Genomic DNA, 26,773 nt, shown 5'->3' with positions numbered 1-26,773 from the left:
AGTTTTACTCAGATTTTGTAGCCCTAAAGCTTCGAAATGGCGTCCAGTTCTAAGTCTGCTTTTATTAGTGATGATGATATTGCTAAATATGTCAATTCTTGCTGTGAAGATGACGATTTTGTGGAAGATATTGGAGAAGGGTGTTCCTCTATTTTAACATTATACGTTTTGTTCAAATTTTTTTCTACTAGTATTTTATAATACAATCAGCAAACAATATATGTCAAAGATGAAAACAAATGTAGTAAAGGTTTCCTTAAGTTTTTGAATATGTAACTTCATTTACTTGTGATTCATAATTTTTTCCCTAAACTGCTGTAAAATCAGCAAAAATGCCTTGGCAATTTTAGCATAGTTCCTAGGATATTGGTTGGCACTCAAAGGGTTAAAAATCAATGGAAAAATATCTTTGGGTGAGGATTGGGGGAGGGGGGGAAAGATTCATCTTAGATATCATCCTCTCTGGAAAACTCTGTGATTTCTCAGGTCTGAATTTGATACATCTTCTGTCCCATAATATCCTGTGCTTACCTTTCTTTTGTGTTATGTAGTCACTTCTATGATAATTATAATTTCGTTTTTATTTGTTCTTGGCTTCTTATGTGTAGGAACCTATTCATTGGATTATGCCAGAGGCACATGAGGATGATCAATAAATATTTGTTAAGTGTATGAATGAGTATAAACGAATGAATCAATTATTAAACATATCACAGTTTAAAATATTAAAAAGTATTGCCACCCTCAGTTTAGGCCTTGTAGAAACCATACATTTGCTAACATATTGGGATTTATTTTTTGGAATTCACAGTTTGACAGAAAGAATGGAACTTGTCACATCCTCTAGAGCAGTGGTTCTCAACCTTGGCTGCACATTAGAATCACCTGGGAATCTTTTTAAAATCCTGATTTCTGGGCCTCATCCTCCGGAAATCCTGTTTCTTTGTTATGGGGTGAGGCCACCACATTAGTAACAAAGAAACAGAATTTCTAGAGGATGAGGCCCAGAAATCAGGATTTTAAAAAGATTCCCAGGTGATTCTAATGTGCAGCCAAGGTTGAGAACCACTGCTTTAGAGAGAAAGACCTGTTTTTTCCCCTAGCATCCTTCCCTTTTCTCAGCTTAAGAATGCCACTTCCTTTCCCTATTAAGAGATAACCATCCTAAATCACCCACTCTCATGCCAAGTACAGATGGAGAACTAAAACTTTATTGTGTAGATTCAGGGAGGATTTAAGCAAGTGAAGTGGAACATACAGGCCAGAAACTAAGGGAAACTGATCAGCAGTTTAGCAGAATGGCTCAGAGCTAAGGCTGTGGATGAAAGAGACCTGAGTTTGAATCTTTGCCCCTGCCATTATTGCTGTGGTTGATTCTGGACAGTTTTAACCAAATTTCTGTAAGTAAGTAAATAAATAAATAATAAATAAATAAATAAATAAATAAATAAATAAATAAAGTAATAGTGCAGTGATGGCGAACCTTTTGAGCTCGGCGTGTCAGCATTTTGAAAAACCCTAACTTAACTCTGGTGCCGTGTCACATAGAAATTTTTTGATATTTGCAACCATAGTAAAACAAAGACTTATATTTTTGATATTTATTTTATATATTTAAATGCCATTTAACAAAGAAAAATCAACCAAAAAAATGAGTTCGTGTCATAGGTTCGCCATCACTGTAATAGTGCCTAACCTACGGAGTTGCTGTGAATACGTATTAAGTGAAATAACTAGTGTAAATACAGTGCCTGATACATAGTAAGTATACAGGGCAGCTTCATTTGAGGGCATTGTATGTATGTGTGATTGGATAAGTGTGAATCTAATTGACCTAATTGCTATAAATTTATGTTTCTAGAAGTTTAACTTTAGTCAAGGGTCACATTTTATATTCATCACAGAACTTACCACTTAAAAATGAATGTTCACTATATGGAACCACTGAGAGTATTGAATCCCTCAAACATAGGAAGTAGAAGATAGAGAAGGGAATCACTTGGCTAAAACCATCCATGAAGCCAGAAGGTGCATATTGTAGAACAGATACCAATATCAACACTCCATACTCCCTCCCCCTCCTTCTTTTCAATTTGGCTCAAAAATCTTTTCAGAAAGCTTCTTTTATCTACTAGGAATGCATTCAACTGCAGATAAAAGAAAACTTCAGCTATTGGTGGTTTAAAGAAGTAAGAGTTCATGTCATCCAATAAGTCCGAAGTTAGGCATTCAGGAAGTGGTGTAATAACTAAGCGTTGCCACCAAGAGTCCTGTGCTCTTTCTTTTTTGCTATGTCACTTCTGTCCTGTTACATCATTGATGGCTGCTGCACTTCCCCTCCTTTTGTCCAAGAAAAAAGGAAGAAGGGCAAAGGGCTTTCTTCTAGGGAAGCTCTGTCAATATTTTCAGGATACTTGCTTTTATTTTGAAAACCCACTTCAGGAATTCAGAGGAATAACCTCTAGAGTAGTGATTTTCAACTGGTGTCCTCCAAGAATTTTTAAAAACTGCAATACTTGACTATTTAGTCAGGAGCACTGGATCTCTTTTCCCATAGAACAGTGGTTCTCAGCCTTCCTAATGCCGCGACCCTTTAATACAGTTCCTCGTGTTGTGGTGACCCCCAACCATAAAATTATTTTCGTTGCTACTTCATAACTGTAATTTTGCTACTGTAAACAATATGTAATTATATATGTGTTTTCCGATGGTCTTAGGCGACCCCTGTGAAAGGGTCATTCAACCCCCAAAGGGGTCGCGACCCACAGGTTGAGAACCGCTGCCTTAGAATGTCAAATTTAAAAAATGACAACAGCCAAAACAATAGCCGACCAGTGTGAATGAAACAAAAGTATACCTTTTTTTTTGGGTCAGATCAGCAAAAAAATACGTTTTTTTTGTATGTGTGTGCTGCAGAATTTTAGTAATTAGTTTATGTGTGCCGTTGGATGAAAATGGTTGAAAATCGCTCTTCTAGAGTAATGTCACTTGGGCACCCCTAGCTGCAAGAGAAACTAGGACATAGAGTATTTTGTTTTCTACCCTATTTATCAGAGCAAGATACAGGAGCTGGTTAACAATATGCATGAGCCCAACCTATATGCTATACCTGCTTTCATGCCCCTGCTTTTATGCACCCCCCTAAAAAGTTCTGTACCCCTATTAAAGTTTTTGCCATACAGTATGCTAATCACCAGATTCATTTTTCTTCTCCAAATATCTTTTGGAGAGAAGGACAGTGTTTTATGGCTTTGTATCTCCAGTGCTTTTCACAGTGTCTGGCATATGGAAGACACTCAGTAAATAATTGAATGATTATTCACAAGTAGTAATTATAAAAAAGAATGTATAATATGCACATAATGTCCTCTAAACAAAGTTTCCTTGCATTCTTTGTTGTGATTATTATTAGCATTTATTGAGTATTTATTACCATGTGCCAGACATTACATATTTCACCATTTAGTTCTCATAATTTGCCTATGAGGTTAATCTGTTATCATCTTCATTTTACAGATGAAGAAACAGGCTCAGACATGTTAAGTAACTTACCCAAGGTCATAAAACTTGCTAATTGGTAGGATTAGGCTTTTAATCCAGACCCCAGAGCCCAGGCTTTTAAAAACTATGATATACTATGTTGTTTTTTTAAATGTCTGAAATATGAGCTTACCTGTGAATTCTTTAAATTTTACTTTATTTAATAATCAAGAAAATGTTTCTGAAATTAATTTTCCACCTTTAAAATTGATCTGAAATTAAAAAAATTAAAAGTTGGCTTTAGCTTACTGAATTTGAATATCAGTAATTTTAAATGCAGTCTGTTTTTTGCAAGCAGGTTGTTTGAATGCCATTTTTAAAACTTACAGTATGCTCAGTAAAAATAGCTCAGTAGTTTTAGTTATTCAAATTATTACAGTTGTGAAGACTATGGTACTATGAAATATGCTAAAAGTGAAAATATAAAATTGTACCTATGGTTTTTTTAAATACATATTTTTATTGATTTTTGAAAATAAGAGAGAGGGAGAGAGAGATAGAAACATCAGTGATGAGAGGGAATCATTAAATTGGCTGCCTCCTGCATGCCCCCTACTGGGGATGGAGCCGGCAACCCAGGCATGTGCCCTTGACAAGAATCTAACCTGGGACCCTCTGAGCCAGACCAGCTAGGGCTATGGTATTTTTAAAGTCTAGCACCTTGCCTGCTTATCATTAAAGACAAGTGAAAATATTTGTAGCATAATTGTAAATAAAAAAATTTTTTTGTTAATGTTTTGATGCTTTTGCAATAAAACAGTCGATTTTAGTTAATTTTAATAATAGCCAACATGTCTTAAATTTCTTGAGTTGTAACAATTTTAGATCTATAATATTCTACATTTATAAAGCTGATCCAATTATATTTCTCATAACCAATGTATTAGTCAAGGTAAAACCTTACACTTGACATGTTCAACATTAGAGGATTAACTAGACCCTAGCAGAGTTTGAAAGCTGCTCAGTTCATATTAACTGTCTTTATATCTTAGTTCAGTTAAATTGGTCTTACTTGATTGATAGCCATAGCAAGGCCTAAAAGTGAGAGAAATAATACTGAACGTTTGGTGAGAGTCAACCACAGGAGGATGGGAAATAATAGTTCATGTTTCCCAAAATGTGGTTGTTGGAAGAGTAATTTCATAGGATGTTAATGTTATGCAAAAAAAGGTTTCAGAAGTCAAATATGTTTTATGAACTCTGGAACAAAAGCTATTACTAATATGCTGCTGTATATCATGAGTCTTAGAAAGTATTCAGTGTGTTCCAAACTTTTCCCCCTCTTAGAACTGGTGATCTAGGGCCTACTGTTTGTGAAGTGATGGGTAAAATCCGTAGGGCAAGTTTCTAGAACAGAGAAATTATTTCTCATATGTTACCATTCAGAACTATCAGGTGAACTTTCTGATTCTATTACTGTGTTTTAGGTTTGTATACCACCAGGAAACAATCTTCCCACCAGTTTGGATATCCAGATCCCGTAAATTGATTAGTTTTGCTTTGGGGTTATTAGAAGTAATAATAGTTAAAAGGAGTAGGGCAAAGGGAAATGGCCATGTATTTTGATTTCCGTTAGGAATGGCTAATGCAAACAGTAAATAAGTTTCTACTTGTCGGGAAATCAGTTGAAAGCAAGAAGAAAAATATTCCTGTTTGATGAACTAGTCCCGTGGTCGGCAAACGGCAGCTCTCGAGCCGCATGCGGCTCTTTGGCCCCTTGAGTGTGGCTCTTCCTAAGCCTTAGGAGTACCCTAATTAAGTTAATAACAGTGTACCTACCTATATAGCCTAAGTTTAAAAAATTTGGCTCTCAAAAGAAATTTCAGTCGTTGTACTGTTGATATTTGGCTCTGTTGACTAATGAGTTTGCCGACCACTGGACTAGTCTATTCAGCAGCAATCCTCGTAAGATTATAAAAGTAAGAGTAGACAATCTTTGTTTACTTTTTCTCCCCATTAGCTGGAGAAATAAAAGGCTTAAATCCAGGAATAGGGGAGGCTGTGTATTTTAAATCCATTAAGTTCATATTTTAAACCTCCCAGGAAAAGTTTATTCTGCCTATTTTTAGAGCTCCGTAAGTGACCAATGTTCTAAAAGAGGACTCTTACATATTGCCAGCTACTTCTAGGTTTTAAAAAATGCAGTATTGGCCCTTTTTGGCGACTGAGCCTAATCTAATAAAACTATTGCTTTGCAGAGAATGCTGTATTTTGCACCTGGAAAGTCAAGTAAACTCACCTGGGCAAAAATTGAAAATGTCCACTGAGTTTCTTGTCATAGCTGAGTGTATGGGCTTCCTGGCTTGTCAGCTCTGCTGGGATAGAGTTTATTCGTGAGAGTTGACCAAAGGAGGACTTTCTAGGATTATCATTAGGAGAGGGAAGTTAAAAGTGATATGAGATTGCCAGAATGCCAGTTCCTTTTGGAGGTCTAAAGAAACTTGAAACTAGGTGACAGAGGCCATCATTCAGATTATTCAGTAGTGAGATAGGTTCCCTCCAAGGGAAAACTCTCAATAGGGTCCTCTTGCAAAGGAATACAGTAGGAAACTCGAAAGGTTGAAATTGTGTTGAATCTGTAGTCAGTGTATCTGGTAGGTCCTGAATACTGATTTAAGTAATCTTTAGGGCCTATGCTTTCTACCTCCTACCCCCACTGGAATAGTTTGTCCTTCCTAAGGAGGTAAACAAAAATTAACAGCCTAAGCCAGGGGTGGGCAAACTTTTTGACTCGAGGGCCACAATGGGTTCTTAAACTGGACCGGAGGGCCGGAACAAAAGCATGGATGGAGTGTTTATGTGAACTAATATAAATTCAAAGTAAACATCATTACATAAAAGGGTACGGTCTTTTTTTTGTTTTTTTGTTTAGTTTTATTCATTTCAAACGGGCCGGATCAGGCCCGCGGGCCGTAGTTTGCCCACGGCTGGCCTAAGCTATGTTCTATAAAAATTTTTCTTCTTTAGAGGCCACCCAAGCCTGTTATTAGATAAACCTTAAGAACCAACTTTCTGGGCACACAAGTTGTCCATTACAAATGTAAAGGCTGAAAAGGAAATCACAACAGAGGTACTAACTACCCCCTCTGAAAAATCCTATTAAGCATAGTAATAAGCTAGTAGAAACAGGTAAGGGGAAAGCAGGGCAAGCAGTCTATCTGTAGAAAGTCTGTTCCTTTATCTTGGATATCTATGTGGAAGTTCATATCAGGAATGCTGCAATAATGAATATTCCCTGGGCATAACCTTTCTAGTATCATTTCATCTTGGTTTGTGGCAACTTATTCATATGGCTTGCTCTGAATCTTATAAGTATATTTCAGAGATCCTGGATCCTAAAACATATGGTTGCTCAGATATGGGCTGAATGACAATATCAAGCAGGCTTGGTCCAGCTAATCAAGTAGCCTACTGCTTATGGCCCTGGAAGAACTCATTCCTTGACCCTGTAAACCAGAGGAGCTATACTGGAGACCACAGACTAGATTTAAAATTTCAAATTGGTTGGCATATTTCAATATTAAAATTTCAAAATTTGAGAGTTCACAGAAAAAATTAGGTGTCTGGTTTCTCTTGAAAACCTAGGACACAGAGTTCATATGTCTACATGACCACAGTACAAGTTATTCCTTTAACACATGATATATACTCTCCAATCTTCTCAGTCCCTGACATGTGTTTAGCTCCTCAACATAGATATTTTTGTTACCTATAGTCTACTTTAGTCATTTGCATTATCTGCCTGGCCATTGAGTTTGTGACCTCTGTGTTCGATTGTTTTGGGGTAAGGTTCTTCTGAGAGCCACAGGGTTGGAGAGCTATCACAGTATTCATAAGGACAGAGAGTGAGAAGAAAGCTTCTGTTTTTGTCTCTTTGTTAGGTGGCTTCTCTTTACTGTCAGTTCTTGCCCTGCTGGCTGTTACAACAGCCAGTCAATAGGAAGCCAAAGTAGAAGAAAGAATAGCAACTCTCTTGAGTCTTTCACGGTGCAAAACATTTTTATCTTTTTACTTCCATGAAACCTTTCTTGATAACTCTTGTTTAAATTATATCCCCTTCCAACACTTTTTCTTTCTTTCTTTCTTTTTTGAAATGTTTTTATTGATTTCAGAGACAGAGGAAGGAAGAGGGAGAGGGAGAGAGAAACATCCATGTGAAAGTGAGAGGGAAACGTCCATCGGCTGCCTCCTGCACACCCCCTACCAGGGATTCAGCCCAAAACCCAAATGTGCCCTGACCAGGAATCAAACTGGTGACCTTTCAGTGCATGGGAGGATGCTCAACCAACTGAGCCACACTGACCAGGGCCCAACACTTTTTCTTCATAGCATTTATCATCACGTAACATATTTTTTATGAGAACCAGACTAGTATTATTAGAATGGAACTTTCTAAGATAGATTACACACTCTCAGAAATAAATGTGAGTAACTCACTCAAGGAATAATTCTTAACAAGAGGCACCCCTCCCAGATCTTTTCTGCCCTCCCAGATCTATAATGTGTCTTTGAGGCATGTATAATGTGTATACAACTTGAAAAGACTTCCTCCCTTTTTTCCTTGTGGGAGAAAGCATGCTTTCTCACCTCAGATCCTTGCTGTAATGAATGCTAAGTGATGACCAATGTCAACTTAATGACCCAGACTTAATTGAAATTAAAAATTTTGTTTGGGATGGCTAATTAAAATTTATTATGCCTCAAAAAGGACTTATTGTTGAATAGAAGAAAGGGTTTATCTTGTGGTGGGGCACAGGGGTTACTGTTAGTAAAGACCTATCTCAGAATCTCATGTCTTCCCTTCAGTTACTTGTGGAGAAAAAATGGATGACTTTCAAAAGAAAGAGGTGTAGAATTTACTTGGAGGGGATTGACTTGACAAATGAACCAGATTTAAATAGCTGGTTTTGTTTTGTTTTGTTTTTTTGAGTGTCACAAAAAGTAATAATCTGTATAAGGCCATGCCATTTGGAGGGTATTTTAAAACTCCTTTTATAATACATTAAGCAGACGAGGTTTTTTATCTTTAGTATGGGAGGACACCACAGGGTGTGGCAAAGTAGGTTTACGGTCGTGAGTACATGAAACAGTTTATTATTGTATTACTATTTATTATTATTTTTCATACAACTGTAAACCTATCTTTGCCACACCCTGTATAGATAATACTTTTGTTTTGTTTTATTTTTTTCTCCTTGCTAATTTTTCTGTTTCATAATTATAAAAAATACTGTAACCATTGTCAGCTAGCTTTCAAATTCATTTTATTGTCTCAAAGAGGAGTAGGAAAGGATACAATGGAAATCTCTCACCATTACCTGAAAGAAACTCAATTTTCATTAATACTATATTCAGAGATTGGCATAATAAATAAGCATTTGCTCTGGTAGACAACAAATTCATTCTTACAGTATTCTAGTTTTTCTGTCTCTTTAATGTAAGTCATTTCAGACTTACAGGAAAGTAGACTAAGAGAGAAAGAAGGAAAGGTTTACTGGGAGCAGAGACAGGAATTAAAGAACGGACTTTTCCTCTCTGTGGCCTACACCTTTGTTGAGATTGTAGCTTTATAATTTTGAAGAATTGAGTAGAAATTCAATTTTTTGGAAGCATGGTAGTAGCTGGGCTCTCATCTTTTCTTTCCATGCTGAAAGTTAAAAACTGACTAGAATGATCCAACCTCCTTCTCTCTACCACCCCATCCCTATCCCCAACCACTGGTGCATAGTGTCTTCTCAGGCAGCATACAGAAACATTGATAATTACCAGAATAATCCAGAGAAATATTACATGATCAAAAAGGATGGTCACTTTTTGTAGAATTTAACTATGGACAGAGTCTTCTCCCTATTTCACAGGGACACAAATCTATGGGTATTTGAGCCCTCTGCCTGTTCAAACCATAGTACCTTGCTCTGTTAGTATTTTGGCAATATGCTCTTGTCTCAACATTTTATTTGGTCATTAGTCATTTGGGCACTTATGTAGCCATGAAACTTGTTACCTTGTTGTTCATTATTTCAGTTTCACAGATTCAACTTCCTTTTTTATTAGTAAGCCCTGGGGAGAGGGGGGAATCAAACCGTATTTTGGAACACATTCATAAAAATAACCACTGTTTAAGTACAATTAATGTCTTGGCCATCTCTTTAACTTTTTTAAAAAATACATATAATTAAATCCATTCTCAATTTTAGGTGCAGAACCTTTCCAATATACACAGAATTTACTCAGAAATATCTTACATATCTACCTTGGAGTGTGAATTTTTCAGTGCTTATATTGCAGTCCCTTAGTGCTCCTTGAAATTAGAATTCCTCTAGGCTTGGTTGTAGTTCAGGCAAGTTGAAAAGGGTTTTTGTTATTTTTTTTTCCAGATGGTTGTGAATTCAGTAGGTTACCCAGCGGAATTAGTAAGAAGAAAGTGAGAAACAGATTTTGAGTTTTGCTGAAGTTTACTTATCAGCCTTGCTATGCCCTAGTAACGGATGTCTTTTAAATGAACTCAGATCACATTCCTTATTTCAGAAGATTTTGAACAATTAAAACCATTTTCATTTTACATCTGATTTAGTAGGTTTATACAGTAAATCCTCACAATAATACAAGTACAGTAACAATTACTCTTTGCATTTGATTTATATTTTTTGAACTGAGAATAGAAAAAACAGTTTCCCCTTATAGTTTTACTAGGGGCCCACTGCACGAATTCGTGCACCTTGAAAGGAACTGTGGGCGGCGAGGCTACGGTAGGCACAGGGTCAGGTCTCGGCCCATCCTCTGTGCCCTGCCCGGCCCCTCCCGCCCCAGCTCCCCCACCGACTCCCCCGCCCCCAGTCCCCGGTCTGCTGGCAGCCCCACTCCTGCTGCCACTGCTCCCACACGCTGACAGCGCCTTCCCTGCTTGCATCCACTGAAGGCTTGGAGCCATTGGGGCTGGCGCCAGCAGTGGGTGTGAGCAGGGTGGGCACCATCAATGGCTGCGAGCGGCAGCTGCTGCCCCAATCACCCCTCAGGAGCAGGGGGAGGTGGAGAAGCCCTCAGGGGCAATCAGGGCCGCAGCCACTGCTCGCACCTGCTGATGGCGCCAAGCGATTGGGACCAGCACTGGGCACTGGCAGCGGGTGCAAGCAGCGGCTTTGGCACCGGCTGCAGGTGTGAGCGGGGCCCATCGCCAGCAGCAGGTGCAAGAGGCAGCTGCTGGCCCAGATCTCCCCTCAGGAGCAGGGAGAGGTGGAGGTGGAGAAGCCCTTAGGGGCGATTGGGGCCGGCAGACACAGCTTGCACCCACTGGCAGCACTGAGCGATTGGGGCCAGCGCTGGCAATGGGTGCGAGTGCTGGGCAGGACCGCAGTGTGCGGTAGCAAATAATTTTCAGTAACCATGAGAGGCTTGCTCTGATGACAGAAACCAGCGCCACACCTTGGTCTGGTGCCCCCACTCACCTGCTCCACCAACCCACCGCAGCTAATGCCCACCATGTTCCACAAATGCCACCTGGTGGTCAGCGTACGTCATAGTGACCGGTTGTTTGGTTGTTCCAGTTGTTCCTCCGTTTGGTCTATTTGCATATTAGCTTTTTATTATATAGGACTAGAGGCCAGGTGCACAAAAATTTGTGCACTTGGGGGGGAGGGGGAGGTTGCTCAGCCCGGCCCGTGCCCTCTCGCAGTCTGGGACCCCTCGGGAGATAACGACCTGCTGGCTTAGGCCTGCTCCCGGGTGGCAGAGGGCAGGCCCAGTCCCTAGGTGCAGCCCCTGGTCGGGCTCAGAGCAGGGCCGAATGGGGAGTTGGGGCGCCGCCCCCTGTCATGCACAGAGCAGGGCGAATTGGGAGGTTGCAATGCCACCCTCAGTCACTCTCAGGGTAGGGCCAATTTGGGGGTTGGGGCACCGCCCCCTGTCACACTCAAGGCAGGGTCTATGGGGAGGTTGTGGCACCACCCCCTGTCACGCACAGAGCAGGGCCAATCGGGGTTGGGGCGCTGCCCCCTGTCACGCACAGAGCAGGGTCAATCAGGGGGTTGGGGAGCTCCCCCCTGTCACTCAGAGAGTAGGGCTGATAGGGGAGTTGGGGCACCGCCTCCTGTCACACACAGAGCAGGGCGGATCAGGGGGTTGTGGTGCCGCCCTCTATCACCCACAGAGCAGGGCCTATCGGGGTTGGGGCACCGCCACTGTCACACTCAGGGCAGGGCCGATAGGGAGGTTATGGCTCAACCCCATCACACACAGAGCAGGACCTGTGGGGGGGGGGGGGGTTGTGGCGCCGCCCTCTATCACCCACAGAGCAGGGCCGATCATGGGGTTGGGGCGCCGCCACTCTCACACTCAGGGCAGAGCCGATGGGGAGGTCATGGCTCTACCCCGTCACACACAGAGCCGGGCCCGTCGGGGGGGGGGGGGGGGTGCCGCACCCTGTCACACACAGAGCCGCAGGACGATTGGGGGTTTGGGGAGCTCCCCCCTATCAGGCACAGAGCAGGGCTGATCAGGGGGTTGGGGCGCCTTCCCCTGTCATGAACAGAGCAGGGCGGATAGGGAGGTTGTGGCCCCACCCCCTGTCACACACAGAGCCGCAGGGTAATCGGGGTTTGGGCGCTGCCCCCTGTCACGCTGATCCCGGTGCCAGGAGGCCTCGCGACTCTGCTGATCCTGGTGCTGGGAGGCATATTACCCTTTTACTATATAGGATAGAGGCCTGGTGCATGGGTGGGGGCCGGCTGGTTTGTCCTGGATCAGGGTGGGGGTCCCCACTGGGGTGCCTGGCCAGCCTGGGTGAGGGGATGATGGCTGTTTGCAGCTGGTCACACCCCCTTCAGGGTGGGGGTCCCCACTGGGGTGCCTGGCCAGCCTGGGTGAGGGGATGATGGCTGTTTGCAGCTGGTCACACACCCTTCAGGGTGGGGGTCCCCACTGGGGTGCCTGGCCAGTCTGGGTGAGGGGCTGAGGGCTGTTTTCAGGCTGGTGGGTGACTGAAGCTCCCAACTGCTCTTTTTTTTCTTTTTTTTTTATTCTGGGCCAGCTTTAGCCCTGACTCCAGCTCTGAGGCCTCTGCTGCTGAAAGCAGGTATCTGGTTTGTTTGGGTTCTATAATTGAAACACTGTATCAACTACAGCTCTGAGATCCCGGCTGGCTGAAAGCAGGTTTCTGGGGTTTTGTTTAGCTTCTATATTTGTAACAATGTTTCAAACTGCAAGCTCAGAGCCCGGCAGGGCAGGCAGGGAACGTTGGTTTCCTCCATCACTGAAGCAAGCAAGCCTCATGTTAGTTTCAAGCTGCCTGGCTGCTGGCCGCCATCTTGGCTGGCAGTTAATTTGCATATCGCCCTGATTTGCCAATGGGAAGGGTAGCGGACATACGCTAATTACCATGTTTCTCTTTTATTAGATAGCATAGTAGATAGCTCTCAAAAAAAAAAAATCTCTCCCCCCCCTCACACACACACACACACACACACACACACACACACACGCACACACACACACCATATAGCTCTCATAGCAAGTGAGGAAATTGAAAATTAAGAATTCTAAACAAAAAGCATTGACAGACAGAGTCCTCATACCTTGACCTTTTCTCCATCTTCCTTATTCAGTCATGTGGAAGCACAGCTTTCACAACTGCTGGGGCCTGAGAGAGTATATATATATATATCAGGCATGCAGATTGTTTCTGTAAATTAAAGAAAGGCTATAGGGTAAGGTTAGATTTTCCCCTTCTGGTCCTTCAGTCCTGGGCACTGGTGAAGAAAGAGGCCTTTTAGTAACTATGCTCCTGAATTAGTGTCCCCTGAGGGGAAAGATAATTAGCATTTTTTTCACATTTTATTTTGTAGTTTACAAAATCAAGGGCAAAGTCAAATGTGATTATACTACCAATGGATACATTTTCCCTCCAGACATGGTAGCTTAACTGAAAAAACAGTCAAACTGGAGAATTTCGGCTTCTGGATTTTAAGCTGACTGTTCTAAATACAAATTTAAATTAAAAATTTTTTAAAAACCTTTTTTTGATACCAGTTTGAAAAGTAAAGAATAAAGATCTAATTATGATACCTGTTGGTCATCTTCCATCGAAACTCAGCCATTGTCAACCTGGGCATCTTCGAAAGGAGTGTATGCATCTCAACAGGAGAGTTTCTGCTGCTTCTGGAAATAACCAGTACACCTTGGATGTAATGTCACTGTCAAGAGTTTGCATGGAAACTTCTCTATTAAGTCTTTGATTGCTATAGTCTTTGTAAGCATCAGCCCTTCCCCAATTTTATGACCTTGAAGAAAAAGAACTTAACACTTTAGGCAAGTGTCATACAGGAAATACATCACTGCAAAGAAATTTATGTCAAACAGGAGAAATCCTTTTTTATTAACATTTGAGAAATTGATTCAAGATGGTCTCGAAAAACGGGAGCAGATCTCCACTCATACTGTGCCAGTGAAAAGTGGGAACATATTTCCTTACCATCTGCTTGAAGGTCTTCAAGTTTTAGTAATAAGACATAAAAAATTCTTGCTGGTTCTCTCCCATCCGTCTGGTATGTATTGACAGTTCAGACACAGATGTCTTACACAGACAAACAGAAACACTAAAAATTAACTCTTTTTAAAACATAAAATACTGTTTTAGGTATTGTTTTCATGACAGAAGACAACATGTGGAAAGTTACATATTTTGTTCCCAGTTCAACCTGGGAAAAGCTTTTATTTCTGACCTATTCTGCTTAGATTGATTCCTTTTCTCTCTAGGAGCCCAATTATTAGAAATATTTTCTAACTTGGATTTAATTAATGGCTCAGGAGGAAATTTGAATTATTTTACTCTCACCCCGAGGAAAGTCAGTGCTAGTGGAACATTGTCTTCAGAACTATAGCCAAGTCTGATGCTCAGTAAAAATCTAGGAGCCTTGCTCTTAATGGTGTAGCTCCCAAGTTAGTAGAGGCCACCAGGCTAAATATTTCCTAAATTTCTTTAAATACTTGCTTTTTCAAATAAAAGATTCTATACTTGTTGATAGAATTGAATTATAAACCCTCCTGCCAAATTTGATTTTAAGCAAATCTATAATTCAGAATGTTTATGTAATAATAATAATAATAATAATATCTGTCATGCATTTATTTTAGAAATTGCTTTTAATACTCCCAAATTCACCATTTACCACTGTTTTACATATTTGAAAATTAATAATCAGTTTGAATGGCTTGCTTAATGTCACAAACTAGTGAGTGGCAAATCTGGGATCAGATACAGGACTTCTGATTCTGTATACTATACCTTACCATTGTCCTACTGCTTTAAGTAGATTAGACTTAAAGGGTCAATCAAGCTCAAGTAGCAGCTGCTTCATTCATCTATAATATATAGTAGAGGTCCTTTATTTTTGTTAGCTGTTAATTTATCGATAGGATACATGCCTCTTAACCTCAGATTTATAAAAGTTTCATCAAAGCTGCTTTATTACTCTGCTAATCAGCTACTGGGTAATATTCTTATATGAAAAGTTTCTATGACATAAGTTCAAGAAGAGTCAGTGAATCATTTAGATGGGGCATGAAAAATTAGAAGAGAATCAGTGAATTATTCAATAAATTATATTGGGACAATTAAACTAGCCTTGTGGAAAACTTTTTATTAGATCCCTCCCTTCTTTATATCTTAAATTCCAGAGAAATTAAAGACCTAAACACCTAAATGTGAAAAACAAAGCTTTAAAAAGCAAACATTGGATATCTTTATGGCATTGGGATAGGGGAGGATTTCAAAACAGGATGCAAAAATCACAGTTTATAAATGAAAAGATTGATAAATTTGCCTGGAAATTATCACATGACTCAAAAACAAAATGAAAAAATAAGCTACACCTAGGGGAAGATATTAGCAGCACTTATAGCTAGTCTTAGAGGATTAATATACAAACTACAGAATAAATATTCTCATATATTTTTTTTAATCCCACTTTTAAATGTGCAGTGATTATTTAGATGTGATCCTATGACCAGCATCACTGGGGACTTGTTAGAAATCCAGGTTCTCAGGCCCTCACTCTTGACCTACTGAATCAGAACCTCTAGAACTCTGGAGGTACAGTCCTACAATCTTTATTTTTTTATTTTATTTTTTTTAGTCCTATAATCGTTAAACAAGCTCCCCAGGTTTTTCTGATTCATGATAAAATTTGACAGCTGTTGTATTAAACTCAAATGATAAATAATATGAAAAGATACTCAGTTTGATCATCAATCAGAAAATGTGAAATAAAACAATGAGATACTTTGGGTAATTGTATCCATGAGATTAGCTAAATTTAAATCTTAAATTTTCATAAGGATGTAGGGAAATTGTAGCATTGCTGTAGGAAATATAAATTGGCATAACAGTTTTGGGGAGTAATTTGGAAAAACCCAATAAAATTGATGATGTATATCCTTTATGACCAAGTACTTCATTTAGGTATCATAGAAAACACTTGCACAGGGACATTGCAGTCACAAATAAGGATTTTCATTGCAGTAATATTTGAAATAGTGAGATTTTATAATAACTAATTACTTACTTGAGAAATGAATAAACTGGTTTCAATCCATATAACATCTATACTAATAAAAGCCTATGTGGTCATCACGCTATCACGCCCTGATGCCCTCGTGCCCTCATGTCGTAACAATCCATCACCAGGAAACTGGGTGCGCAGCGGGTGCGGGGTGGGTGGGCGGGGAGCTGTGGGGGCAGGTCCCGCGATGCCAGGGCCGGGACCCCCGCTCCAGCCTACCTCTTTGGGGAGTTCGATTGTGGGGCTCCGGCATTGTGAGAGGGCACAGGCCAGGCTAGGGAACCCCCCCTCCCCCTCCACCCTACCCCCCTGAGTGCACGAATTTCATGCATCGGGCCTCTAATTATTGAATAAATCTGTTTAAAAATCAAAGAATTCTGAACTAAATGTGGCAAAAGTTTGCATCCTTTAAATATGGATAGTGATACATGTGCTTCTACTTTGTAGACTTCCTTTTAAATACTTTAACATTTTACATTTTAAGTGGAGTATTAAAATAATAAAAGCATTCCCATCTGGCTCTGTTTATCTTTCAGGATTTTCTCTCAAAGGGTGATTGAGTTTAGAGGAACCTTGATTTTCAGTCTAGTTGAGAGGGGAGGTATATCCAGACACTGAAAAACATTTTTAAAACAATCAGTAAATGTGAGTTTATTGAATATAAATTCCTGAGTAATTGCTATGGCCCAAAGTAGAGGGACAAACAGGAATATTGTAGGATCATGTGTAAAAAAGTTACTAGAGTTTAATTTTTCACTAGTATTTTTATTAATAGTAGTAAAGTAAAAGTTAAGTGGAAGAGAGCATGAAGGTTGTTCTGTGTTCTAAACTGGTATTTCCCGACTATTTTTAGATCATGCCTATTTTGATAAACATGAATATCATATATTCTTGTTTAATATAATTTCAAAATAAGTTAAATATTCTAAAAATGAATGAATGAAAGCTTTTCTTAATTACAGAGAGGAGCCCTTTTCTTCTCCCCACATTTTTATCTGCATATATAAAAGGGATTTTTAGTGGGCTAGGCTATGCTGCATAACAAAATAGGCCTGAAATATCAATGGCCTAATCACAAAATTTTATTTTCATTCACATTATGTGTACTGCACAAGTCATTGGAGGCCCCTGCTCTACATAGTTCCTCGGGAACTTTATTGACAGACACATGGCTTCAAAAGCGGGGGAAAGGATAGAGGTGACACATCTATTCTTAACTATGTAAGCTAAGAAATCATATACATCACTTTAGCTCAGTTCAGGGCCCTGAGCTAACTGTAAAGGAAGCTGAGAAATGTAGGTGAGCAGATGGTGTTATAGGTGGAAATGGAGTTCTTGCGATGTCTGTGATACAGAATTTTTGGACTGGAACCGGATTCTTTGTCCACAGGAATCAAAGAATGAATCCACGAACAGAAAGTGGTATAGCAAAGGTGGAGATTTATTGAAGAACAAGTACAGACTCCCACGTGGGGAGAGAGAAAGAGTCCCACAGAATGGACTCCCAAGTAGGGAGGGGGAAAGGGTCCCACAGACTTCCTGTTTCCATGGTTTATAAAGGCTGCAGTTCCTGTGTCCTGATATCCCCTCTGATTGGTCAATATTCCCCATTGAATCGGTTACTATAGTGATTCCTGAGGCCCTCCTCCCTCATAGTCCTTCCTTTCCTCCAGGCCTTCTTCTCTTTATTTTGTAAATGTAGACCTTTCTTGGCTACTTCCAGTTCCCTTGTCTTATGGAAATATACCTGTTGCTGCTTCCTTGTCTTATGTAAATGCAACTGTTGTTGCTCCCTTGCCTTACAGAGATGTAACTGCACCTGGCTTCCTTGTGTTATGGAAATGTACCTTCTCCCAGTCTGTAGCCCTGTGTCTTTCCACGGACCCCAATTCTAAGAAATCCCTAAGCCTGCCTATATTTCCCTAAAATTCCTGCTTTATCTTGAGGAAAAGAATTTCCTGAGACTCACATGGGAGGATGAGTAATATTTATTCGGGTGGAAATAAACCCATGAGTTTCCAATGTCCCATTTCTTTCCATCTCCCCAGGGAAGAAATTTAGTCTTGTCTTCAGCAGGGCCAGAATAAAGGCCACTGCCCATAGTTTCTGCTCCGTATTAAAGTCCAGTCCAGTCCAGCATCCTGCGTGTGGCGTGTGGCTGCTAAGGCCTCACGTGTGGTCAATGAGCAAGAGAGAATAAGAGAGAGGGAACTCTATGGATTTTAACCAGAGCTTCTTCAAACTAACCAATTAACTTCCCAAGATTTCATACCCTTCTAGCCAGTCCATTGTTCCCCAGGCTAGATTGACAGGCAAGCACCTCTCCTTTGCCACTCCTACTTCTGCTCATGGGCCTATCTCCCCTTTCTCTCCCCAACAATCTAGTACCAGATTGGGGAAGGGAGGGGTGTTAATCCTCTTGGAGGAACAATGCTGGGTGAAGCTGTAGCTTCCTGGCAAAGCTTCCCAGGTGACCATGCTTACAATGTCTGACTTTCCTTTATGAACATTAACTAGCTAATTACGACGATAACAATGGGATATTTGATGAACACTGTTTGTATCCCAGGTAGCTCCATGCTACTGGTCTTTGTGTAAATATTCTTCATCAGCCAAAACTTTACAAGAGAATGAGATTGAGTGGTAGAATTCCAACACCAAACTTCACCTCGAACCTCTAAAAGTAATTCGATTTTGTTTATCTTGCATTGTACCTTTATTTTCCTCTGGATCACATGATATCTAAGTGAATATAGAATCAGATAGTTAGACACAACCTTTTCTGTCTAGAATGAGAAAGATTAAAGTATGTCTAGGTCATTGGCAACATTAAGTCTATAGCACTGCTTTGGGGGTTTTTTGTGTGTTTTTTTAAATTTTGTTTTATTGCTTAAAGTATTACAGAGAGTATTACATATGTCTCCTTTATTCCCCCCCCCCCTTGACATTCCCCCAGCCTCTCCTGCCCCCAAGTGTCTTGTGTCCATTGATTATGCTTATATATATGCATGCATGCAAGTCCTTACCCTCCCCAGGCTTCCCGCTATAGTTTGACAGTCTGTTCAATGCTGCTCTGCCTCAGTATCTATTTTTGTTCATCAGTTTATAATGGTCTTTATTATCCATGAATGAGTGAGATCATGTGGTATTTTTCTTTCATTGACTGGCTTATTTCACTTAGCATAATGCTCTCCAGTTCCATCCATGCTGTTGCAAATGGTAAAAATTCTTTCTTTTTTACAGCAGCGTAGTATTCCATTGTGTAGATGTACCTCAGTTTTCTAATCCATTCATCTGCTGATGGGCACTTAGGCTGTTTCCAAATCTTAGCTATGGTAAATTGTGCTGCTATGAACATAGGAATGCATATATCCTTTCTGATTGGTGCTTCTGGTTTCTTGGGATATATTCCTAGAAGTGGGATCACTGGGTCAAATGGGAGTTCCATTTTTAACTTTTTGAGGAAACTCCATACTGTCTTCCATACAGGCTGCACCAGTCTGCATTCCCACCAGCAGTGCACGAGTGTTCGCTTTTCTCCGCATCCTCTCCAGCACTTGTCGTTTGCACTGCTTTGATTTTATAGGCAGAGGTTCAAAAAGTTTCATAAATATATGCTTATGTGAATGGTGTGATGACACAGATCTGCTTGCTTATTTGGAGTATTATTAATTATCATCATACTGTGCATTATTGCCGGAAGCCGGTCCATCCTTGCTGCTTGACACAGTCGCTGCAGGAAAGAAACATCTGCACAGCATATGTTTCAAGGGTCCTGGCGTATATAGCATACTGTTCTTAATATGTTTGCTCCCCTTAGCGCTGTGTGTTTTAACCAAGGTCACCTCTCCTAGAAAGGTTGTTTCCCCAGGTAGGGATTTTTCCCTGAAGTTAGGGAGGGGATGAAACTCCTTAACTAAGTGCCAGGCGGGTAGTTAATCACTTTACAAACAATCATGCTTAAGCTACATAATCTTTACTCCCTGGAATGGAGATAAGAAACTCCCTAACCTTTGTAATAGAAATTGACAGGATTAAAATCAACTGGGATAAATACGGATGTAACAAGACAATAAACAGCAGCAGAACTTCGCTGGAGATCCAGACCAGAACTTGGCTGGAGATCCTGGCTAGAGATCCTGGCTAGGCTGCTGATCAACTGAACGCTGTCTCTGTGTCATTCCTTCTTCACCGACTCCATCCACACCTTTGGGGACCCCTGGACCTGCTGGGGTTGGACCCCGGCACATTATATCTCCACGGCTTGCTTATTTCATAACTGGAAATGTGTACCTTTTATATCCCTTTACCCATTTCACCTCCCCCGACCTCAGGCCACCACCAATCTGTTCTCTGTATCCATTTAGATCCTTGTGTAGGGGGTAGAGATTGGGGGAACTTGTTTGTTTTCTTTGGTTGGTGGTGGTGGCTGTTGTTTAGATTCCACCTGTAAGGGAGAGCATGTAATATTTATCTATTTCTGTCTGTTTTACTTCACTTGGCATAATACCTCCAAGGTTCATCCATGCTCTCATACATGGAACGATTTTGTTCTTTTTTATGGCTGAATGATAGTCCATTGTGTGTGTGTGTGTGTGTGTGTGTGTGTGTGTGTGTGTGTGTGTGTATGTATCTCACATTTTCTTTATTCAGAAAATTATGTTTTGTATTACATTTTCTCAAATTTTGCCCATAATGATACTTAAAGGGTTTTTTTGTAACATAACCTACTTTGGATTTAATATGATAGGCATTGTTAGCATTAAGTGGTTGATGTTAATAATATTCAATAGAAAGTATCTTAGGAACTATATTTAAGACAGATTAAAGTGGGGAGAGGTTAGTGGCAGGGAAACCAGCTAGTTAGGCATTTTAATAATTTGAGAATCATTTTAAGTTCCTTAAGGGCAAGGATAATTGTTGTGTTGTTCATCTATGTATTTCCATCCTTTGTGTATGTTGTGATGTGCCATATAAGTTTATTGTCACTATAAATCATTTGTGGAACATGGCAGAAACTAAACTGAATAAAGGAACAAATGAATTCTCCTTTATTGTTAATAGAAAGACAACTAATGACATAGACTAATGTGGGTAGCTGGGAAAATAAAGAGACTGGGAGAATATGCGGGAAAGAATTAAGAGGGATAAATAAAGGATTAAAGTGAAATGCACCAAGAAGAATAAAGAAGAAGAATAAAGTTAAGCAGATTCCGAAACACTGAACACTGGGGGACTGGAGAACAGACAGTATTAAGTAACAATTGGGGAAAGGAAATGTCAGTGTGTTTTCCTTTTTTTTTTTTTTAAGGGGAGAGTTGTAAGGATGTTGCTGGTAAATCTATTAGGTATTAGAGTGAAAGCTAATTGGAAAATGTTCCATCGATAGTGGAATGAAAAAAAAAGAGGATTTAGAAGTTATTTACACATAATTGATAGATTAAATTATTTTTTTGACAAATTCTAAAATTAAGCTATTTTGTGGATGAATTCTGATGAGAATAAGAATAGACTAAGTTATATGATTTTAAGCTTTTCTCAAAAAAAACAATGGATCTATGTTTAAGCTGTGTTTTATTATGTAAGAATAAATTCTGCTACCAGGAATTTGAATAATGTGCCCACATTTCCATTTGCAATACAATTAATTGCACTATCAAAATTTCACTATGATATTTTTATTGTAATAGTATTTGTAGCACATTTAAAGCTTTTATTCTGTGGCAAACTCAGCTGGGAAAGAAAGCTATATGGTCCTGTAGGTAGCAGAAATTACTTTAAAGGGTACATTTATAGACAAAATGACCTAGTTACAGAACAGTAGCTATAGAGCAGCGGTTCTCAACGTGTGCGTCGCGACCCCTTTGGGGGTTGAACGACCCTTTCACAGAGGTCGCCTAAGACCATCAGAAAACACATATATAATTACATATTGTTTTTGTGATTAATCACTATGCTTTAATTATGTTCAATTTGTAGCAATGAAAATACATCCTGCATGTCAGAAATTTACATTACGATTCATAACAGTAGCAAAATTACAGTTATGAAGTAGCAACGAAAATAATTTTATGGTTGGGGGTCACCACAACATGAGGAACTGTATTAAAGGGTCGCGGCATTAGGAAGGTTGAGAACCACTGCTATAGAGAATCATGTAAGTTGGTTCTCCAAGTAGCAGCCACTATTGCAAGTAGAGAATTAATTAACATCTGCATAGTGCAGAAAGGGTTGTTAGCTGTACTTCAGTATTTTTAAACTCTGTTCCATCCACAGGTGATAGCATGTTCTGGGTTTTTGAGAATTAGGAAAGGATCCTAGAAATTATCTCATCTATTTTATAGTTGTAAGGCTAGGCTAAGAACTAATAATAAATATTCTCTTGACTCCCAGTCTAATACTTTTCATTCTTTAAATGTGATTAAAAGTGCTAAACTTTGTCTATGATTTTATTTAGACCTAGAGCAGTGGTTCTCAACCTTCTTGCTCTTTAAATACAGTTCCTTATGTTGTGACCCAATCATAAAATTATTTTCGTTGCTACTTCATAACTGTAATGTTCTACTGTTGTGAATCGTAATGTAAATATCTGATATGCAGGATGGTCTTAGGCGACCCCTGTGAAAGGGTCGTTCAACCGCCAGAGGGGTCGCGACCCACAGGTTGAGAACCGCTGACCTATAGTATGAGCATTAATAGGAAAGTTCCATTTTCTCTTACTTTTTACATGCAATAAACTTATCCAACATCTTAACTGTATTATTTTAATGATGAGGGAAAAAAAAGACTAGATTTTGTTTTCTTTGGCAGGTGATTCATTCAATCTGGTTTAAATTTAGATAGTATTTTATTTTTAAAGAGATGTTAATAAATTTTAAGAGAAACAGTGTTTTAAAATGATCTTTCTTTTCAATCCTTTGTAAACAGCAAGAAGTTGAGAAGTTTACAGACCTAGAGAAACTCTACCTCTACCTTCAGCTGCCTTCTGGTCTCAGCAATGGAGAGAAAAGGTATGTCTGCTTGTCTTTGCATAACCTACAGTATTTATAGGACATCCTTGAGGTATAAGTGTGGTGTGGGTGTGTGTTTTGGTTGTTATTGTTTACACTATTCCTAAAATCATCAGGAAGCAGAGTGGCAAACAGTTGATCTTTTTAGTTCTGGATCATATATGGTTAAGTGTTTACTTACCGTTTTTGCTAATTCATTTGTGTTCCTGGGTAAATGCTGTGAAATGCAGTTTTGGTTGTGTTTTATAAATAGATTTTTATGCAGTACATAGGGATTGTGAAAATTGAAAAGAATACCAAAGAATAAGTATATAAGTTTGTGAGCAATAAAGTAACTGTAAGAATTTTTTAGGTCCTGTCAGGTGAGCATATCACAGAATATTAAAAAGAAAAAAGTCAATTGCCTATAGGAAGCATGAATTTCTAATAAATGTAAGATGTTTTAAGTGTGCGGGGGTATTACTATATTTTCATATAAACATATTGTCACATCTAGAAAATTTAGAGTCGTTGGTGGTTCATGCATTCTGTTCTTAAAGTTCCTATACCCCTTTTAAAATATTTCTCAGAAATAATTTTATTCACATAATTTATACAAAGAAAATTCTGTTACTTTAAAATTGTGTGTAAAAATAAAAGGAATGAAAACTTTGTTGCTTGTACCTCATTTTCCTTGGACCAAATTTTATAACTATTTTAATTATTTTCTGTCCTAGAAAATTGCACAGTGTCTTCTTTAGAATTAAATAAATTGTTATAGTTAGCTGAGATGGATGTCAGAATCAATAGAGGAGCTTAATCTATCTTACGTGTTCATTTCATGAAATTAGTTTATAAATACACTGCCGTATAATGAAAACTTACAATATTTAGTGGTGGTGCTAGCCTGGAGAGGGGACCTAGTTATAGGAAGGAATGTAGGGGATATTTGTCCTTTTAAGATCACTCTGGTGTGAGTTATATTCTGGAGCATAGAGGGCTTTAGTAAGACTTCAGGGTAGTTACTTGAGAATGCTAAGCAAATAGGAAGTAAACAATTGCTTCCACAACTTCTGTTTTAAAAGTTTGATGATTTGGTAAGTTTATGCAAATAAACAGGCAAGTAAGTGAGCAACTATCCAATTAGAGATAATTTTGGCCAAAACAAATACTTCATGTTGCCAATGCTCCATCACCTATGCCACTTTAAAAATGGTGAAGTGGGCTGGAACCGGATATTAACTTTAGTCCAACACTAGCTGCAGAAAATGGTCCACAACCACAGGAAGATGACTTATATATAGATAGCTGGGCATCCCCTGCGTGTCCTGAGTTAGGTTTGGTCATTTGTAGTGTGTTTACACACAATTATTTAGTGGAACATTATCTCAAAAATTCTCAATGAATTACTGTCTAGTTCAGCTAAAACGTGTTTTTGTTTTATGATTAGTGATCAGAATGCCATGTCATCAAGTCGGGCACAACAAAAGCATGCCTTTTTCTGGATTCGAAATACTCTAGAGGAACATCCTGAGACTTCACTGCCCAAACAGGAAGTCTATGATGAGTACAAGTAAGTATTATGTATATGTGTCAGGCATGGTGATGTATTAAAGAGCTTAAGTACTCTAGCTGGCTACAATGATTTATCATTGGTGAATATCACAGTGGTATATAGAGTTTAACTTATAAATCGCTGATATTCCTTCCATTTCTAAATTTCTCTGGTGGCATATGAACAAAGGACAGGATTACTAAAGAAAAGGATTTCTCTAGAGTTCATCTAAATGACTGGAGGCCTATTTGAGGTTAAGGGACAGTGGCATGGGATTGCTGAATAAAAGCATTTCTGTAGAATTCTTAAAGATAACAGGAGGGGTATGTCTAGAGTTAGAAGGAAAGTGGAAGGCAGTAAAAAAAAGTCAGTGCATATGGAAAAACTAAAACGTGTTTTTTTTATTTACAAATTTTATAAACCCAAACCTTTTATGTGTTTTTAATTTTTTTGTTAATCTTCACCTGAGGACATTTTTTAAATTGATTTTTAGAGAGAGTGGAAGAGAGAGACATTGATGTGAGAGAGACACATCGATTAGTTGCCTCTAGCATGTGCCCCAACTGGGGCCAGGTATTGAGCCTGCAACCCAGGTACATGCCCTTGATCGGGAATTGAACCTTCAAGCTTTCAGCAGGCTGTGTGGAGCGACCAGGCCAGCAGTGGGGGCAGAGAGGGGCAACCAAATGACCAAACAGCAGGCTGTGTGGGGCGACCAGGCCGGCACGGGTGGGTGGGGGGGGCAGTTGGGGGTGACCAGGCAAGCAGGGGGGCATTGAGAGGCGACCAGGCCAGCGGGGGGTGGGGGAGTTATGGGCGATCAGGTCGCCAGGCCGAGGCGGACATCCCCCGAGGTATCCCGGATTGGAGAGAGTGCAGGCTGGGCTGAGGGGACTCTCCCCCCCACCCCTGTGCATGAATTTTGTGCACTGGGCCTCTAGTAAATGTATAAAAAAGAAAACCAGCACCAGTAATTTCACTACCTAAAAATAAACATTTTGGTTTACTTATTTTTATTTGTTTCTAACACCTTTTCTTCATGTATATATTCCTGCTATTGTTTAAATTTGTCTCCACTATATACACAATTCTCTGAATGGAGGAACAGTTGCAAATAACATTGCAGTGAACATTCTTTTTTTTTTTTTTTTTTTTTTAAATATATTTTATTGATTTTCCACAGAGAGGAAGGGAGAGAGACAGAGAGCCAGAAACATCGATGAGAGAGAAACATCGATCAGCTGCCTCCTGCACACCCCCCACTGGGGATGTGCCCGCAACCCAGGCACATGCCCCCGACCAGAATCGAACCCGGGACCCCTCAGTCCGCAGGCCGACGCTCCATCCACTGAGCCAAACCGGCTTTGGCTGCAGTGAACATTCTTGACCCTATAATTTAATATAGATTATCAGAATTGGGGTGCTAGTTTAGCAAGAACCTTTATATATTAAGAATATTAACTATTAAAATATAAATTTTTAGGATTGCTATTTATTATTTAATTTTAATTTTTTATAAGTAGTTTGATCTGTCTACTTTTTTTACAGCTTGTACTGTTCATTGTTATGCTTACAACTTCCTCATGCCATTAGTAGCTAAATACATGCATTTTCCTTAGATATTTATTTCATTTTTTACATACAACCCTTTAGTCTATCTAGTATTTATTTTGGTAAATGCCAAAAGATAATGGACTCATTTTAATTTTTTTCTGAATGATTAATTATCCAAACTTTATTTATTGAATTTATTTTTCTTTTAACACTAATCTAATCTAATAAAAGAGAAACATGGTAATTGGCGTACGACCGCTACCCTTCCCATTGGCTAATCAGGGAGATATGCAAATTAACTGTCAGCCAAGATGGCGGCCGGCAGCCAGGCAGCTTGAAACTAACATGAGGCTTGCTTGCTTCAGTGACGGAGGACTCCAACGTTCCTCGCCTGCCTTGCCGGCCTCTGAGCCTGCAGTTGAAGAAACGTTGTAACATATAGAAGCTAAAAAAACCCCCAGAAACCAGCTTTCAGCGAGCTGGGATCTCAGAGCTGGAGTCAGAGCTGGAGTTATACATTGTTTCGATTACCTACTTTCAGCAGCGGAGGCCTAAGAGCTGGAGTCAGAGCTAAAGCTGGC

At 39.6% G+C, this 26,773-nt stretch overlaps 1 protein-coding gene across 6 annotated transcripts in view; it reads left to right on the top strand.

The window, feature by feature from the left end:
- Window positions 1-26,773, top strand: part of RFX7 (regulatory factor X7) — a 133,140-nt gene that overhangs the window by 72,850 nt on the left and 33,517 nt on the right. For all 6 annotated transcript variants that reach the window (XM_036302290.1, XM_036302308.1, XM_036302300.1 and 3 more), the window contains 2 exons: window positions 23,022-23,104; window positions 24,534-24,656. In XM_036302290.1, the coding sequence (XP_036158183.1) occupies window positions 23,022-23,104; window positions 24,534-24,656 (206 nt within the window). The remainder of the gene's footprint in view (window positions 1-23,021; window positions 23,105-24,533; window positions 24,657-26,773) is intronic.

Source organism: Myotis myotis, unplaced genomic scaffold (assembly GCF_014108235.1).
Source record: "Myotis myotis isolate mMyoMyo1 unplaced genomic scaffold, mMyoMyo1.p scaffold_m19_p_1, whole genome shotgun sequence".
NCBI lineage: Eukaryota > Metazoa > Chordata > Mammalia > Chiroptera > Vespertilionidae > Myotis > Myotis myotis.
Note: the sequence above shows the minus strand (reverse complement) of the source record. Positions and strands in the feature narration are given on the sequence as shown.